This window comes from Saccopteryx bilineata, chromosome 2, assembly GCF_036850765.1.
Source record: "Saccopteryx bilineata isolate mSacBil1 chromosome 2, mSacBil1_pri_phased_curated, whole genome shotgun sequence".
Taxonomy (NCBI): domain Eukaryota; kingdom Metazoa; phylum Chordata; class Mammalia; order Chiroptera; family Emballonuridae; genus Saccopteryx; species Saccopteryx bilineata.
The window spans coordinates 199,016,352-199,033,683 of NC_089491.1; the positions used below are offsets into that span (position 1 = coordinate 199,016,352).

The following is a 17,332-nucleotide window of genomic DNA, read 5'->3' on the forward strand; positions in this document are numbered from 1 at the left end:
TCATAACCACAACATAAAATAAAAGATGGCCTCTATTGATCTGAAATGATAAAACTAGGAAGTATATTATTTTAAGTAGTATATCAAGATGTTTTGAAACTTCTTGCTGGAGAAGCTAGTAAACAGCCTTCATGCCCAGATTCTAGTGAGTTATTTAATTGTTAACAAAGGAAAGGAAATATCTTCTATTTCTATTGACCCCAGGCCAAGTGTGGATTCATTTTCCAACGCCTTCTTCCTGTGAATGAGAAAAGAAGTATCAAATTTGAATTTGTAGCCTGACCTGTGGTGGCGCAGTGGGATAAAGCGTCAACCTGGAACACTGAGGTTGCCGGATCGAAACCCTGGGCTTGCCTGGTCAAGGCACATATGGGAGTTGATGCTATCTGCTCCTCCCCTTTCTCTCTCTCTCTCTCTCTCTCTCTCTCTCTCTCTCTCCCCTCTCTCTAAAAATCAATAAATAAAATATTTAAAAAATTAAAAAAAAAAATTTGAATTTGTTTAAGATTCTGCCCTATTTAAACCTGTTTCATCCACAGCAGGGAAAAATATATTGACCTAACAGAAAAGAGAATTTCAAAGCATTTTAGCACACTATTTGATACAGGCTTTTAAATTTAAATTTATTGAAATAATTTTCTGTCTTATTCCATAATTTTTTTATTGGAAACATTTCTCCCTTAGTCAATAGTACTGAAGAAGATTTTGTTCTTGTTGTTTTGCCTGGATATAGTTGTGCTTTGTTTTGTTAAGATGCAGTGTGTTTCTCTGAGGAGGCAGTAACATATCTATCACCTTAACAATTAAAAAACTAGGCTTGACCAGGTGGTAACTCAAGGACAGAGCATCGGACTGGGGCATGGAGGACCCAGGTTTAAAACCCTGAGGTTGCCAGCTTGAGCACGAGGTCGCTGGCTTGAGCCCAAAGGTCCCTGGCTTGAGCAAGGGGTCACTAACTTAGCTGTAGCCCCCGGTCAAGGCATATATGAGAAAGCAATCAATGAACAACTAAGGAGCTACAACGAAGAATTGATGCTTCTCATCTCTCTCCCTTCCTGTCTGTCTGTCCCTCTCTCTGTCACAAAAAAAGAAAAAAAAAGAAAGAAAATAAATAATTCTGGATATATAATCCTGTGCTTGTTTTTAGCCAAGAAAGATATCTGAAAATCTAATTTATATGTTTTAAGATGAAGGGAGCACAGCAATAAGTGCCCAAATGAAAACATTCATCTCAACAGAACTGCATTATAGACCTGATCTGAAGTAGAAATCTAGTAGAAGCACCAACATTTTTATTTAAAGTAGCACTTGGTGCCTCCAACGTCATGATTCAGAAATCAAGTGATTTTAAGACATACATATGCAACACCTACTTTAAGCCAAGCATCTAGTATTTTCTCTTGGAAAAAGGATGGTGATAGGGGGAAGGACAGGAAATGGGAATATCTCTCTGGTATGTATCAGTGCACTCATGATTTTTGGGGAGTAGAGACTCACATTCACACACAAACACAATCTTGTATTAACTAATCACAATTTAACATGAAGAAGCTCAACAGTAATACAACCTTATCCTATTATTTATTTATATCCTCTATGCCAAGGGAAAATTTGAAATCTTTACTTAGTGTTCTCCTCTGCACTATCTAGAAGCATCAGAAATTACCAAGCTTTCTAAAGTAGGAAGTACTTTGACAAAACTGCTTGAATTCAGAAGAAAACAACTATCAAAAAGGCCTAATGATAATCAGCATAAGAGAGCCATTAATGGGGAAAGAATGCTAAGAACACGGAGAATTGTAATGAGGGCATTAATACCAGTCTCATTCAGAAGCTGTGCTATGGGCACCAAGGTGACTGTAGTTTCTTTTTTCTTATTTTAAGCGATTTATTTATTTATTTATTTATTTGTTCGTTTGCATTTTTCTGAAGTAAGAAGTGGAGAGGCAGAGAGACAGACTCCTGCATGCGCCCAACCAGGATCCACCCAGTATGCCCACTAGGGGCGATGCTCCGTTGCTTCGTTGCAACTAGAGCCATTCTAGCACCTGAGGTGGAGGCCATGGAGCCGTCCTCAGCGCCCGGGCCAACTTTGCTCCAGTGGAGCCTTGGCTGCAGGAGGAGAAGAGAGAGATAGAGAGAAAGAGAGGGAGAAGGGTGGAAAAGCAGATGGGCGCTTCTTTGTTCCCTGGCCAGGAATCAAACCCGGGAAATCCACACACCAGGCCAATGCTCTACCGCTGAGCCAACCACAGTTGAGTTTCTTTTACTTAGGTTTTCAGTTGGCCAGAAAGATTTGTCTGTGGTCCTCAATGTTTTTGATGTGCCTGAATGTTTGGCACTTTGTTTGCTCCTAGCACTTCTGCCTCCTGTACCCCACTTTCCCAATGTCATTATTTTTTTTAACATTCACTGAAAAGTTAATTTAAAAAATTGCTACATAGCCCTGGCCGGATAGCTCAGTTGGTTAGAGCATTGTCCCAAAGTGCAGAGATCTCCGGTTTGATCCCCAGTCAGGGTACATACAGGAACAGACAGTTCCTGTCTCTCTCTTCCCTCTTCCCTCTCTCTTTCTAAAATCAATACAGTAAACATGGGGGGAGTTAAATGGTTGAGGGAAAACGATGAAGGGATTAAGCAAAGAAAAAAACTAATAGATACAGACAACAGTGTGGGAATTGCCGGGGGGAGGGGTGGTATGGGGGTAGGGAGAGGAAGAGGGGGATAAAGGGGATGGATAGATAGTGGCAGAGGGAGACTTGATTTGGGGTGGTGAATATACAACGCAATATGCAGATGATGTAGAATTGTGCACCTGAAACCTGTATAACTTTATTTACCAATGTCACCCCAGTGAAGTCATAAGGTTTAAAAGTAAAGATTGCCTGTGTATTTTCATGGCTTATAAAGCTATGAGACTATCTTAATGAAAAATGATGCAAATTTAAATGAGCTTTCCACAGAAGAAAAATATAGTTAGTTTGAAAAAAGATTACAGTTCAAGTATCAGTGTGTGTAGCACATGGAATCTGGATGTTCAAGCTGAAGGGAAGGCAGTGGGATGCTGAGGGTTGGTCAGGATGAATTAGAGTGCCCATCTGTGAAAGCAGAGTGATTTCCCAGTCAGTGTTCTCAAAGTCAGTAATTTCTACCAGTGCCTGATAATGATTATTTAAAAGCATTAGCTCACGTGATCAATGCACCTTGCGCTTCAGGTCATGAATTGACAGGAAACTGAAGTTCTCTATTCTAGTCTTTGAATGTCAGGGTGGGGAGCAGGGTGTGTGAGAAGAGACTCTTCCAGCTTCAGGGACTGTATGTGGCTATGTGTATGTTTTCCAAGGGACAGCATTAGTATCTGGGCCCATGTTTAGCCAGCACACTTCATTTTGGAGAGGGTGTCAGAGGAGAAGAAACCAGAGGAAATTCTCTGTAGAAAGGACATGAGTGGTTCTTATCCCCTTGTTTACACAGCTACTGCAGAACCACCGCACATTATGTTCAGCTCATCTTCTAATGTGGTGTTTGTTTTGTTTCCTTTCCTGTATGCATTTGGACCACTTGGAAGTGAAATTAATTACAGTATTGATCCCAAACATCTGAAGTCAGGATCTTGCCGCCAAGCCCAGTATTACGACCTAAAATAGAAGGATAATGGCTCATAATAAATTTTTTTCAAGGCTGTGCTTCTAAGATCGAAGGTGTGTCCCAAAATCCTAGAGTTCTTTTACAAATGCATTTTCTGATTGAGCAGGTCTGGGGTGGGACCTCAGAGCTTTTATTTTCAGTAAGCTCCCAGGTGATGGGTGTGCTCTTGTCAGAGGGAACCCTTTGAGTAGCAGAGCTCTAGAAGACATCAGAGATCAGTCCACATGATAGATTATTGGATAATTTTAAGCTGGCCAAGCCGCACAGTGAGCAGTGGTGCAGCTCCTTCTTGAAAGGGTCGTGGCTCCAAGCCTGTCTGTGTGATGAGCACTTCTTTAGGTAGGCTGTAAAGAAAACTCCTCACCCCTGGGGACCACCCTGCAAGCTCTTGGATCCATGTTTAAGGAGGGGAACTTCCATCACTTGTCTCTAATAAGCTTATAATGGTAATTAGAGAATCACGACAAGAAAAGGCATAGTGGTCAGAGAATAATGGTGTTCAGCACTCTCTTAGTACTAATCCTTGTGGCTGTTGTCTGGCTGGGAAATTCCATCTTGGATTTTGAGGTGCCCTTCTCCAAAAAATAATGTATCAGTAAAGTATGTTTGTGTGCATATAGGTATGTTTACAGTCAATATATCATTACTATATATTCATTTAAATATGTGTATAAATATACAGTTAATAATGAGAGTTCAGTCATTTTACTGTATCTTTAAACCCACCTTGTTAAAGTAAAATGATAGTAATTAGGCATATAATGTTATGTATCTTATTAAGCCTTGTAATCTCTTCAGTTTTTATAATTTCATCCATGTTGACTCTTGATGGTAGATTGTGGAGTGGACCAGGATGCTGACCAAGGTCAGAGGCTGAGATTTATAGTAGCCACCACCCCTTCAACCAGAGCATATTTATTTTAACTTTGAACATATGTGGTTTCCACAAAAAATTTCAATTGAAAAGCATGAACTTTTAATATTTTCTACCATGGACAGCATTTAGAGGAAACATTATAAACAACACATACATGTCTCCTGTGTTCATGTCGCCTCCTGTGTATAAGCAATGCTGGGATGCTGGAGGGAAGACAAGATGAGTAGACACTTTAGATGATTCACTCCCTTAGAAAAAGCCCCAAAACCAGGCCATTGGGAAGGAACCACAGATTCGCTGTTCAGCGTGTGAGGTCATGGTCATCTGGAAAGGAGCTGTCACTTGATTCCTCGAGGTCTAACTGGCAGGGGACAGTGGTGGTACCTGGGTGTTCCAGATGTGCAGTTTATATTCAGTATGTGATACTGTTATAGGAGTGCTGCTGGAATTCTCTTTGTATTAAATCCTGATACTTTAAAGCTCTGCCTTATTATTTTAGCGTGTGCCGTTGTCTCTTACCAAGGCAGCCAGTGGGAGATGGCCTGGCATTTCTAATGTGGGCCTAGGTTCAAATTCTGGCCTGATCATTCACAAGGGGCCACACTGTGGGCAAGTTACTCAACCTCACTAAGCTCTCACTCAGCTGTAAAATGCAATTGCGAATAGTGTCTACTTCAAAGGGTTACTGTAAGGATTGAAGACGTCTGTACACCAGGCCATAGCAACCCCTCAGGAAAGGGTAACCATTGATATTATGTTAATACATGTCATGTAATAAAATGTATGCTTCCTTCATTTTCAGTAACTTCTTTGGTAGGATTTAATAAACATACACAGGATCCTTTATGGTAGAGAGACCCCATTTGAACCACAAAGCCTTACTTAGCTTTGACGAATTCTCAGTATTGGGAACACCCACATTGGAGGTGGCATGCATGCAGATAGTGGGACTCTGCTTTAGCACAGAGGTCATGTGGTCTGGAAGAGCATCAGATGAGGGAGATCTCTGCTGGGAGAAACCATGCCCAAATGCAGTGTGGCACATAAGACACAATCTGTCATTATGCTATCTAGCCAACGTACAAGTAATTCTTTTGGGAACTGGGGTTGGAGGATCTGAGGGTGGAGTTCAGAGAGGATCTGGATTTGGATCAGGGGCTGCAGAAGGGCATATTCTCTTTACAAAAAGTAAGGCTATGCTCAGCTATTGAGACATTCATGCCACAGGTCTTGAACAAACTGAAATTTTTTAATAATTGTAGCAATAGACAGCATGTCAGCAGAGGTTCAGATACCAAAAGGCTACCTTGAATGGCATTTTTGTTTTATTAGTGTGTTCTTCACAGCATTGAACTTGATCAAGAATTTGTAGTGGAAAACATATTAACTAGTACATCTGCTGCTTTCTGTGTAAGCATGTCAGGGTGTGAGATGGTGTTGTTAAACAGAGGCTTGCCCTTTGAGTTCTTCAGCCCACTTTTCCTGTAAACAGTAACTCTATTTATATATTTACTTACTATGAAATAGGATATATTTTTTAGTTTATGATGGTAATCATTCAGGGATGATGAGTGTGTGTTTTTTTCTGCTTCTTGCACACAAACATCCTCCAGCTGTGTGCCTTTTCCTTCTCTGTGTGTAAAGCCGGTAAATGAAACCAAAAACCATGGGGAAAGGGTCAAGAGGCAACAGAAAGAAACATTCTATTTTGTGAAAAAAATCACCACTGGCTGAATATTAAAGAATAGCTTATGGGTCTTTTTCTCTTGACTATATAATAGAACAAAGCACTGATCATGGGGGTGGAGGGGGCCTTCTCTGTGTTGGCAAATAAATTTAATTTTTGTGCTGGGGCTTCTTCCACAAGATGAGACATTTACATCTGATTCTAAGACACAATTGGTTACAGGGGAAAAGAAAAAAGAAAAAACAAACATCTTTCTTACAGGTTAGCCTTAAAATTATACTGTTTTCATTTTGTCATGGGATACCCGGCTTTTAACTCACTGGTGAAGTGTGAAAGGCTGGATTTTAGCATCTATTTTTATCCCATCCACTCTACCCAGGGTTCAGAATAAGGTTACTAGTTTTCTCCAAAGAACTCCTACCCATAGTCAGCCCTGACCTGGGAGTCAGGGAGCTCAATCAGCTTGTCCTTGTCAGGGAACAGGAAAGGAAGTGCTGTGGACAGGAGTCATCCAGGTGGGATCATTCAGAGGAAGGTGACAGCAGATGGTGGGAGGCTGTGCTGCCAATAACCAAAGTGTCAGTGTAGAGGGAGCCTCAGAAAACCGCAGCTGCCCCTGTGCCAGAGCACAAAGACCTGGCAAGCCAGGCAGGGTGGTGTTTCTGAGACCAAGCAGGACAAGATCAGCACATCTAGGCACAGACTCCGCTGGCTTCTCCGACGTCAGCATGAGCCGTAATCAGGGGACTGAGCAGTTGGCATTTCAGCCTATCAGAATTCATGAGAGGTTCTTTCTCAAGTGAAATTCAAAGAGTTAAAGGATGAATCTGGACAGTGATGGAATGGATGACATCATCAGTCAAGAATCTCCATTGGATATGGAGGGGAATTATAAAAAGGTAAGGGGGGGAGTTCTTTTGTTTGTGAACAATTGGACTATTTTTCTAACTGGGAAAAAGTTCACCCTTGAGAAGTGCCCAGATTCCACACTCAGTGGCCATTGCCATAATATATTCAGGAAAGATTAAATGCACAGAATTGAATGCATTTAGCTGGCAGAGTTCTCTCTGCTTTTCCCAGCTTGTGTTCTTTAATATACTTTAGCAGTAACTGGAATTCACATGTTACTCTGATGCTGAAAAGAATTCTATTATGTACTTAGTTGCTAGGCAGGCTTTTTATGTAAAGGAAGAAGAGTTTTTTTTAATTAGTATTATGTTAACAATTTACCTGCAATTAAAAATTGCTAGAATGTTTAACCTATCTTTCTAATTTTGACTTTTTTAAAAATGAAAACTGTTAAGTTCTAAAAGAAGTATGGGTTTTAAAAAAAATTGATACAGTATCTACTAATTCTTTGCTTGGTCTGTTTTTTTGAAAATCAGTAAATATAGCATATTTCTGGAATGTTTTATATGGTAATTATCTGGTAATAAGATGCCCAAGTAAAAATAGCTTTAGTTATATGGGTTGGGTCATGAAATTAAACTACAAGTATATACTTGTCTATCCGCAGAAGCCTAAACACAAACTATGTCCTTCCCCCTCATTATTTTCCATAAGTCAAATGTAGGTCAGAACATAGCACAGAATGAAAAATAAGGGCCCTCTTATCATGGTCCCAGAAAGTGAAATCTCTTTGCCCTCAGAGGCAAACATCAGTTATTATAGACTCCTAAAACAGTAAATCTTGTAGCTGAAATTTTTAATATGATCAACTACATCACTAACATTTTTTCCCCAGAGTGAGCTATGGTAAGAAGCTTCTATCTTGGTAGATACTTACATATAATGGTGTAAAATATGGCTGTTTGTAAATCTTATATGCATAACTGTGTGTGAGTAGAGGGGCTGTTTTAAGTACAGTGTGTCCGTGAAGTCATGGTGCACTTTTTTTTTTTTTTTTGTATTTTTCTGAAGCTGGAAATGGGGAGAGACAGTCAGACAGACTCCCGCATGCGCCCGACTGGGATCCACCCAGCACGCCCACCAGGGGTGATGCTCTGCCCCTCCGGGGCGTCGCTCTGCCGCGACCAGAGCCACTCTAGCACCTGGGGCAGAGGCCAAGGAGCCATCCCCAGCGCCCGGGCCATCTTTGCTCCAATGGAGCCTTGGCTGTGGGAGGGGAAGAGAGAGACAGAGAGGAAGGGGGCGGGGGGTGGAGAAGCAAATGGGCGCTTCTCCTATGTGCCCTGGCCGGGAATCGAACCCGGGTCCCCCGCACGCCAGGCCGACGCTCTACCGCTGAGCCAACCGGCCAGGGCCGAAGTCATGGTGCACTTTTGACCGGTCACAGGAAAGCAACAAAAGACAATAGAAATGTGAAATCTGCACCAAATAAAAGGAAAACTCTCCCAGTTTTATACCTATTCAGTGCAGTTCGATGTGGGCTCACACAGATTTTTTTAGAGCTCCTTAGGTAGCTATCCCGTATAGCCTCTACAGACTCATCACTGACTGATGGCCTACCAGCATGGGGTTTCTCCACCAAACTGCCGATTTCCTTCAACTGCTTATCCCACCAAGTAATGTTATTCCTATGTGGTGGCACTTTGTTATAAACGCGCCGATATTCATGTTGCACTTTGGTCACAGATTGGAATTTAGCGAGCCACAGAACACACTGAACTTTCCTCTGCACCGTCCACATCTCGACTGGCATGGCCGTGGGCTGCTCCGCTGTATACACGGTGTTACGTCGTCATCTGTGCATGCGCACATGCTGCCACATCATCCTACAGAAACTGGGTTTTTCTTTTACTTGGTGCAGATTTCACATTTCTATCATCTTTTGTTGCTTTCCTGTGACCAGTCAAAAGTGCACCATGACTTTACGGACACACTGTATATACTTTATTTCTTAGAGCAGTTCAGAATAATTTATGTTGTTTCTCCAGAAGCTGAAACTTAAATATGTAAAAGATTTAAATGACCTGCTGTGTTGCCCTGAGTATGTTTTGTCCCTTGTGATCCCCAAAGAGGGGATGAGTGCACAGAGTCCTGAAACCCTGACACCTCTCAGCTGTTCCTTCCTGCAAGAAGTGGGTGAGCCAAAGACGCTTGGGACACTCAGCAATCAGAGTCGGTCACTTACCCAACCCAGAAGAACAGGTGCACAGTGCTCACACTGCCTCCTGTGTTCAGCGCCAAAAGATAGGTCACAGTTTTCTTTGTCAAACCGTTTCTCAGCTAGAAGAGTGGGGGTCAGTTTGCACTGAGGAAAAAATGAAAGACATACCATTGCAATAACAATAATGACCACTGTAGTTTTATACTACTCAGAACCTGAGAGAGCCCCGATGCCTGGAGTGAGTGAGCGATGGTGAGCAGCCACCTGATACAGTACTGACTATAACGCCACAGACTTGAAAGGCTCAAGTAGCTTTAAAATATCAACAACAACAATGCAGCATTGCCTTGTGTAACCCATTATCTAAATACGGCAGTGGAATGCCATGTGTGATTTCAGGAGACATGATGTTTTATAGATCAAGTACAAAAGACCGCTAGAGGAAACTTGTGATGAGTAAGATGCCAGAGGCCAGTTTATATTGTTCTGGACCCTGAAAGTCAGAGTTCTCTGGCCATTTCAGCTTCTTTAACTTCCTTTCTCAGGCAGATGCTTTCAAATTTATGCATATTGTGTTTACTATGATAACTTCATTATGCTAAAAAAATACTACTCGTAATTTTATTAAGAACTTTTAGTGAAACAGGCAACATATATTTATACTTTCTTTAAAACACAAAGATATGAAAGGAATTATCTAGTATAAAAAATCACTTTTCCTAATTAGAATCTTCTTTTTTCTAAGTTTTTTTCCTTGAATGTTTTGTTTTTGCTGTTTGGTTGACATGAAATTAGATGCTATAAAGCAGTGGTCTGCAGGTTTTTTTGACCTTGTACCCATCAGTAAAATGTTTTTGAGCCCATGCTTCTTATACATATATATTTTACTCATAAATTACATGCACATTTCACTGTGAAAATATATTATGTACGTATAAAACATATACAAATAGATATTTTTAAATGTTTGAACTATGAAGAGTTTTAATAATTTCCTCTTTGGCTTTCTGTGACTATGAGGTCAGTTTTCAAAGACAATTGGAAAATTGGTATACCCCTGCCTAGATACAACAGAAATTCCTATACCAGCTGCACTAAACAAATACTGCATGTGTATAAGGATTATTTTACAAGGTTATTATAAAGTCATGCAAAGAGCCTCTGAGGGAAAGGTCACTTTCTGATGACTATAATTAGATTCCACCCTGGCAAAGGAAGGAAAAGAGTCTCCCTTTCACTGGGGAAGGTCCTGTTGGTAAGAAAGGTGGCTCCTTAAGGAGCCATTCAAATTTTTTTGAAATTCACCATTTCAAATTTTGATGGGTTTTAGTATATTTTAAGGTTGTGCAAACCACTACGGTCTAGTTCCAGAATATTCTCATCACCCCCAAATAAATACATTCACCTGGTTTATACTCAACACAGATTTTAGGATTTGGGAAGGAAGGCCTGCATGTTGGCTGAATCCAGCATGTGTGTATTCAGCCCATTATTGCTCTGCCTTGCTCTGAGCAACCTCTGACCCTCTGGTAGAGACCACACAGCGGATTGTCTTTAGGACCAAGCACTGAGCAAGCAAAGTCCTGATTCCTTCAGCCATCACCCTCCATGAGCCCTCCAGTGCCCCTAGCATTGTGTGCAGGGCCAGGATCACCAAAGGCAGACTGGGCTTTCCCTCAAGCAGTTTACAGTCTGAATGGGGGGAGGGGCACACAACTACGCTGATGTGATGCTGCTGCCTGGGAAAATGTCCAGCTAGTTCGTGTGAACCTGGAGAGCGAGCAGCTCATATCATCTCAGAGCCTGGAAAGATCCAAATTACACTGGTGGAGAGAAAGAAAGAAGATCAAGAAAATTTAACATCACATTCCGCAGAAGGCTAGCTCCAACTTTGTCCCAGGACAGAGCAAACACTGGGACACAGGTCTTGCCTCCAGGTCCCAGGTGGCTCCTTGCAGAGAAAAGACAGAGAATCAGCCATGTGTGGTCCAAGATGGGAATGCCACTCGCCTGGCTTTGTCCCCCCAAGGTGCCATCTCTAGTGCTGCACATCCAATTATAGTGAAAGATTAGGGAAGAACTATGTAAAAATTAAAAGGTTGGAAGGAACAATATCTAAAGTGAAGCCACAGCTGCACCTCTTTTTTTTTTTTAAGGTGAATGGGGATGACTGCTTGAGATAAATAGTAATAAACAGGAACATGGGATGCCAGCTGCCATTCCAGACAAGAGCTCTACTCTCCCCATTCAATTACTGAGGAAGAGCAGCCGTCATCCTCCATTAACCATTCCGTCTTCCTGTGTGTAAGAGCTGAGTGTGCTAAAAGGACTGTTAGGTCACTGAGCCTAGAGCCTGACCCTCACCACCACCACCATCAGCCACCTGGGAACCATCTTTTCCACTTTCTGAGCTGGGTCTTCTTTCTCTCCAAGGGAGGAATTGTGGCTTGAGTTCAGATGATATCAATATAAAACTTCAGCTCCTACTTTAGGGTTCTTTCCTTCATATCACCCTGTTGGTGCATCTCGGCTCACCAGCATGGTCAGAGAGTGGGATGTTTCAAGTAACTACAATAGATTTTCTGGGTATATGGTATGTGAATTATATCTCAATATGAAAAATAAATAAAACCACATATGTGTGTAGTTTATTTTCCATATTGAGATATAATTCACATATCATATGAGCTACAGTTCATATACCATAAAATTCACCATTTCAAATTTTGATGGGTTTTAGTATATTTTAAGGTTGTGCAAACCACTACAGTCTAGTTCCAGAATATTCTCATCACCCCCAAATAAATACATTCACCTGTAATTACTCCCAGTTCTCCCCTGCTCTAAAATCATGAATCTACTTTCTGTCTTTATGGATGTATCTTTTACTATCCCTTTTTTTCAGAAAAGGAAACTGGAGCTTAAGGAGTTTCTATAACTTGCATTAGGAAGTGTGAGAGTCAAGATGTGAACTTGAGTCTTCTTGACCGCAATTTCCCTTTCCTTTCTGGTCATATGCCTGTGTCCAGCTCTCCTAAATCCTAAGTCCACCCTGACACAAGACACTGGGGACACCAGCTTCCTGTGGTTGATTGAGGTCTGGCTGTCGCATAACCATACAGTAGGTATTTTAGCCTGCTGTGTCCTGACAGTGACACTGAATGAGTGCAGTAGCTTTACAGACCTCTGACACGGCACCTGTTAAGGATAAAGCTTCCAGATAGCAGTGCTGGGTGACAGTGTCATCTCTGTAGGCAATTTTTTGAGCAGCAGAAAGAGCCCAAGGTGCTGCCAGTCGTTCATGTTTGGGACGTGCTGCTTCAAAAGGAGGAAGACTTCAGTTTTCAGTGGTGTCCCTTTAGGATTTAAGGTCGATTTTTGTCGCTTACACCTTGGGGTCCTTTACCAGAAAGTGGCTACTGAAATTTCAGCTCTAGATTAGATGTTTGTTAAATACCTTTGCTCTGGTCCTTGACAATTAGAGCATTCAAACCTTAGAGACTTCAATTTGCCTGCCTCTTTATATCGTCCCTGTAGCATGAGGACAAGGAATACAGTCAACAGGCAAAACTATCCTCGAGGGTAACTAGTAATTATAAACAAACATTTCCACTCTCTGGACAGGCATCCCAACACTTTTGATGTCGGTCAGTTCTCAAGTAAAATATGTCCTAGAGTCCTTCCCCTTGGACTTGAGGTCTCCAAAGCAAAGTCTCCATGTTACCCAACAGTCTGGCCTTACATCTAGTCCAGAGGACTTGTTTGGGCACATTGGTACAAGGATACAAAGTGAAAAGACTTCAACAGCCTTTCAGGAAACCTTTCTAGACTGTTTAGTCAGTGTAAGTGTCAAATGGAAAACATCAGAAATACAAACTGAAAAGAAAGATTTGATATCCATTTGGTGATAGAATGGGAAGATTCTAGGTTATTTAACTTATGTTTCCACTAGTAATCAAAATCTTCCCAGGGATAAAATAAGATGCAAGAATTTGAAATAAGCTACATAGTGCAAATAATAATGCATGAGCCATTCAAAAGCATATGCTTTAGCCCTGGCCTGTTGGCTCAATGTCGGCCCGGCGTGTGGAAGTTTTGGGTTTGATTCCGGGCCAGGGCACACAGGAGAGGCACCCATCTGCTTCTCCACCCCTTCCCCTCTCCTTCCTCTCTATCTCTCTCTTCCCCTCCCGCAGCCAAGGCTCTATTGGACCAAAGTTGACCTGGGCACTGAAGATGGCTCCATGGCCTCGCCTCAGGCACTAGAATGACTCCGGCTGCAATGAAATAACACCTCAGAGGGGCAGAGCATCGCCCCCTAATAGGCATGCCGGGTGGATCCCGGTTGGGCACATGCCGGACTCTGTTTGACTGCCTCTCCACTTCTAACTTCGAAAAAAATACCAAAAAAAAAAAACCCATATGCTTTATTTTGTTATAAAATGCTGTTTTTATATTTCAATCTTGTGACTAAATCCATGGTTATTTCAGTGAGAAAATAATTAGAAAGTACCAGCACTATATTTGGGTTTTCTTTTTTAGTTTTCCATTTTAAAGAAAATTTGCCTAATGAACAAATGAGTTCTGTACTTCTGGTTCCTAATGTTTAAAAGGACTCCTCCAGACTGAAATGCTGTCTCTAAATGTTAGAGTAAAGCTGCGTTTCTTACAAGCTGTGGAGAGAAGAGAGACTATTATTCTCCTAAAGGAAGAGTACTTTTCCACAGGGAGCTCAGAATCCCAGCTGCATTCCCTGGTGGATGCTGCTAATGATGGTGATGCCAGATATCACTAGGCACTAGACTGCTCTGGAGCCAGGGGTCGTTCATTGCTTCCAGACAGGCGTGTTGGCAAGGCCTTGGCAAAGGTCAGGTGGCCACGAATGAACTCCACCTGGATACGGAGGCTGGCCATTCCACATGGAACAGATTTGTGCTCAGTGAAGGAATAACCAACTGTGTCTTCTAGCTCCTTGATCTGTTCAGTTGGTCAAAGCCATGGTTCTCAATGTGTCTCAACCAGCAGCATCTGGGAACCTGTTTGAAATGCACCCTCTCAGCCCCACCCCAGCTCTTCTGTTATCAGCAGAACAGTCCATGTTTGTACAGTCAAATTTGAGACCTACTGGTTTTAAAAAGTGTGTGACAAAAGAGGGCTATTTTGTGTCTGTTTGCCCACCAGTGCCATTGTCCACTTGTGTCCCACCAACCTCCTGGCATCCTGAGTTCCTGCTGGACTGTGGGAGCCCAGGGTTTTCATAACTTCTGGAATAATGCAGGCCCAGTCCTTAGGAAGATTCTCCTTAGTGGCGCATGGTTTTCCTCTTTCCCTTTGGTGGGAGGTGTGGCCCTGGGTCCTTCATATGCATCCCACTGTGTGCGAAGCATGACCAGGTAACAGCTGAGCAGTGCAGAAAGGAGAATGCCAGCAGTGGTATCTTCCAGGGAGGGTGGTGAATTGAGGACTGAGACAACGTAATGACACCAGCATATCCAATAACCAGAGACGTTAAAGACAAATGGAGCTGGGGGATAGAGAGGGGAGTCAGCCTAAGGAAGAGATGTAAGATAGGAAATTTGGGGAAAATTGTTTTCTTTCACTTACTCCCCGTTCCCACAACCAGATCCTGTTCGGGCCCAGAGTATTCTTGCTCCAAAGGTCACATCTGCCTTTAGTCACACAGCACCTCTGTGCCATTTATATCAGTCGGGTCCCCTGGGACAAACTTCTTTACACCCTCCTCCTTTGGGGAGTTGAAGTAACCCCTTTCCCCTGGTCAGGCAGGCCCTCTCCAGCTCTGTTTCCACTGTCTGTGCAGAAGCCAGAAGAGGCAGCTGTTTGCAGTGTACTGAGTACCAGCTGGCTTTAGGTTTAGGAGGCTGTTTCCTGAAGTGTGTTACTGAGAACCCTAGTGGCCCTGCAGCTGTCCCTACAGAAGTAGTTTGTCAATTAAATTTTAAAATGCAGAAGATACTCAGTATTCTGACTATAAATTGATGTGCAGATGAGAAAGACTGGGTGGCCCTGCCTCAGAGGCCGGGGTCAGCACAATGCTGCCAGCAGGTGAACTGGGCCAGAGCAATGAAGGCGAGGCGGAAGGAGGGGCCTTGGGAACAGTATCCATGTGTAAGAGATGGGTGCACACCGGGTCCTGAAGAAAGTGTGGAAGGGACTTGGGGACATACTAGATTTGGAGATGGATGATATCTATGCAAGCAGAATCTCTTGCTTTTTCTTTATCAAAAACCTCTCTGTTCTTGTCAAGTTTTGGGAATTGCTGTAGAAGCATGAGGCCATGGGAAAGGCTGAACACCTATGTTGGGGTCTGAAAGTGCTCTACCATCTGTGTTCCGAGATAGTGGCTTACATGGTGCCCTCAAAAGCCATTGTGAGCCTTATCTGCCTGGGCACAAGGGATGGCAGTAGGGAATTCAGCTATGAACAAGGACAAAAACTGCCTGTGGTTGGACAGTGGTGAGTTTCTAAGCACATTTTTGTCTCATGGCAACGAGCCACTATTCCTCAGTTGCTCTCTAGCCTTTGCTGGCAATATCACATTTTACTTTTGTGTTCTGAGGGTGTTTCCCACGGCTGTTTTAGGAGGGATGGGACTCCGCTTGTCATAAACATAGCCAAACAGTGTGGTTTTGAGTCAGCCTCTCTTTTCTTGTTCGCCTAGCCATTGCTCACCCTGGGTTGTGTTTGTGTTTTGGGATTTGGAAGACATAATTGTCCTGTAGGCTTAATTTTTTTAGAGAACAAAAGAACTTTAAAGCCACACACACACACACACACACACACACTTTATACATATGGGCAGCCAAAAGGAAATTAAGTTCCAATTGGTGAATTTTAAGAGGAAAACTGTTTACTAGTCAGTTGAATCATAATTACTTGAAACCCTGGGAATCACACTTGATCCCACAGGAAGACTGAACAGTGGAGCTGCGGAGAGCGGCTCAGATGAGAAGGCATTCACAGTGTGAGCACCTGCGGTTGTGCTGAGTGAGGCCCTCTCCTGTCCCGAAAAGCGTTGCATCCCTCTCAGGAGAGAGTTTCATTCTCATGTTGTATCCACAATGGTGTCGTCCACCATTAGTATCCTGGACACCCTACTTGTCAGTGTGGAAAAGCAGAAAGATCTAGCACCAGAACACGCTGGGCTTGAATCCTAGCTCTTCTCTACCAGGAGGGTAATGTTCCTTCACCCTCTGTTTGCTCACCTTCAAAGCAGGAATTGTGGGAGGATTGACCCTAACAGCTAACACTTATTTACAATTGCATGAGTCAGATGCGGCTGCTAAAAAACTTACATACATTCTCTTGTTTAACCCTCCAATATCAAGTGAGTTCCTTTACCTTTGGACTGGGAAGGGCTTTCCAAGCACAAAGCCATCAAAGACAGGACAGAGGCTCAAGCTATAGACGTGAACCACATAATAGTTAGACTCAAAACTCAAAAGGACTAAGAACTTTAATATATAAAATTTTTTAAACTCTCAGACCTTTATAGAAAAACAAGCAAAGCTAAGAGTAAGTAAATTTAGAGAAAACCAAGTACAGTAATGGAAAAATATTTAATCTCACTAGTAAAAAAATTAAAATAAAAAAATACTACTTTTTGCCTATCAAATTTAAAGCGACCACAGCTTTTTGAGTGCAGGTACTCAGTGTTAGCCAGGGTCCAGTAAAAGCTCTGCCCTTTTCCATTGCTGGTGGGCATGGGAACTGGAACAGCTTGCTCTAGAGGGATGTGACAAAATGTCAGGTGCTTCAACAAATGTTCACACCTAGGTGATCTGATCATTCCACTTCTAGGAACTTATACTGAGGAAATAATCAGACATGTGGGCAGAAATTTATATAAAAATGCTAACTTATGTTGTGTTTAATTGGATGCAGCCTAAATGGCTAACCTAGGGTAGAAATGATAGGCAGCCCTTTAAAATTGTGTTTAAAGAATTTTAAGTGATATGAGGGAAGTTCCCAAAATATAATAAACAATGTGATCTCAATTTTATAAAAAGAAAAGAATACATACATAAGATTA

The 17,332-nt window shown here is 42.2% G+C and overlaps 1 protein-coding gene across 6 annotated transcripts in view; it reads left to right on the forward strand.

Annotated features, from left to right (window-relative positions):
* SCHIP1 (schwannomin interacting protein 1) overlaps positions 1-17,332 on the forward strand; it is a 188,006-nt gene that overhangs the window by 135,689 nt on the left and 34,985 nt on the right. Inside the window, exon 1 of one of the 6 annotated variants that reach the window (XM_066259049.1) lies at positions 6,678-7,111. The exons of the other annotated variants lie outside the window; for them this stretch is intronic. Coding sequence (XP_066115146.1) covers positions 7,034-7,111 — 78 coding nt within the window. The 5' untranslated portion in view covers positions 6,678-7,033. Of the gene's footprint in view, positions 1-6,677; positions 7,112-17,332 lie in introns of those variants that run through there. 6 annotated transcript variants of the gene reach the window in all.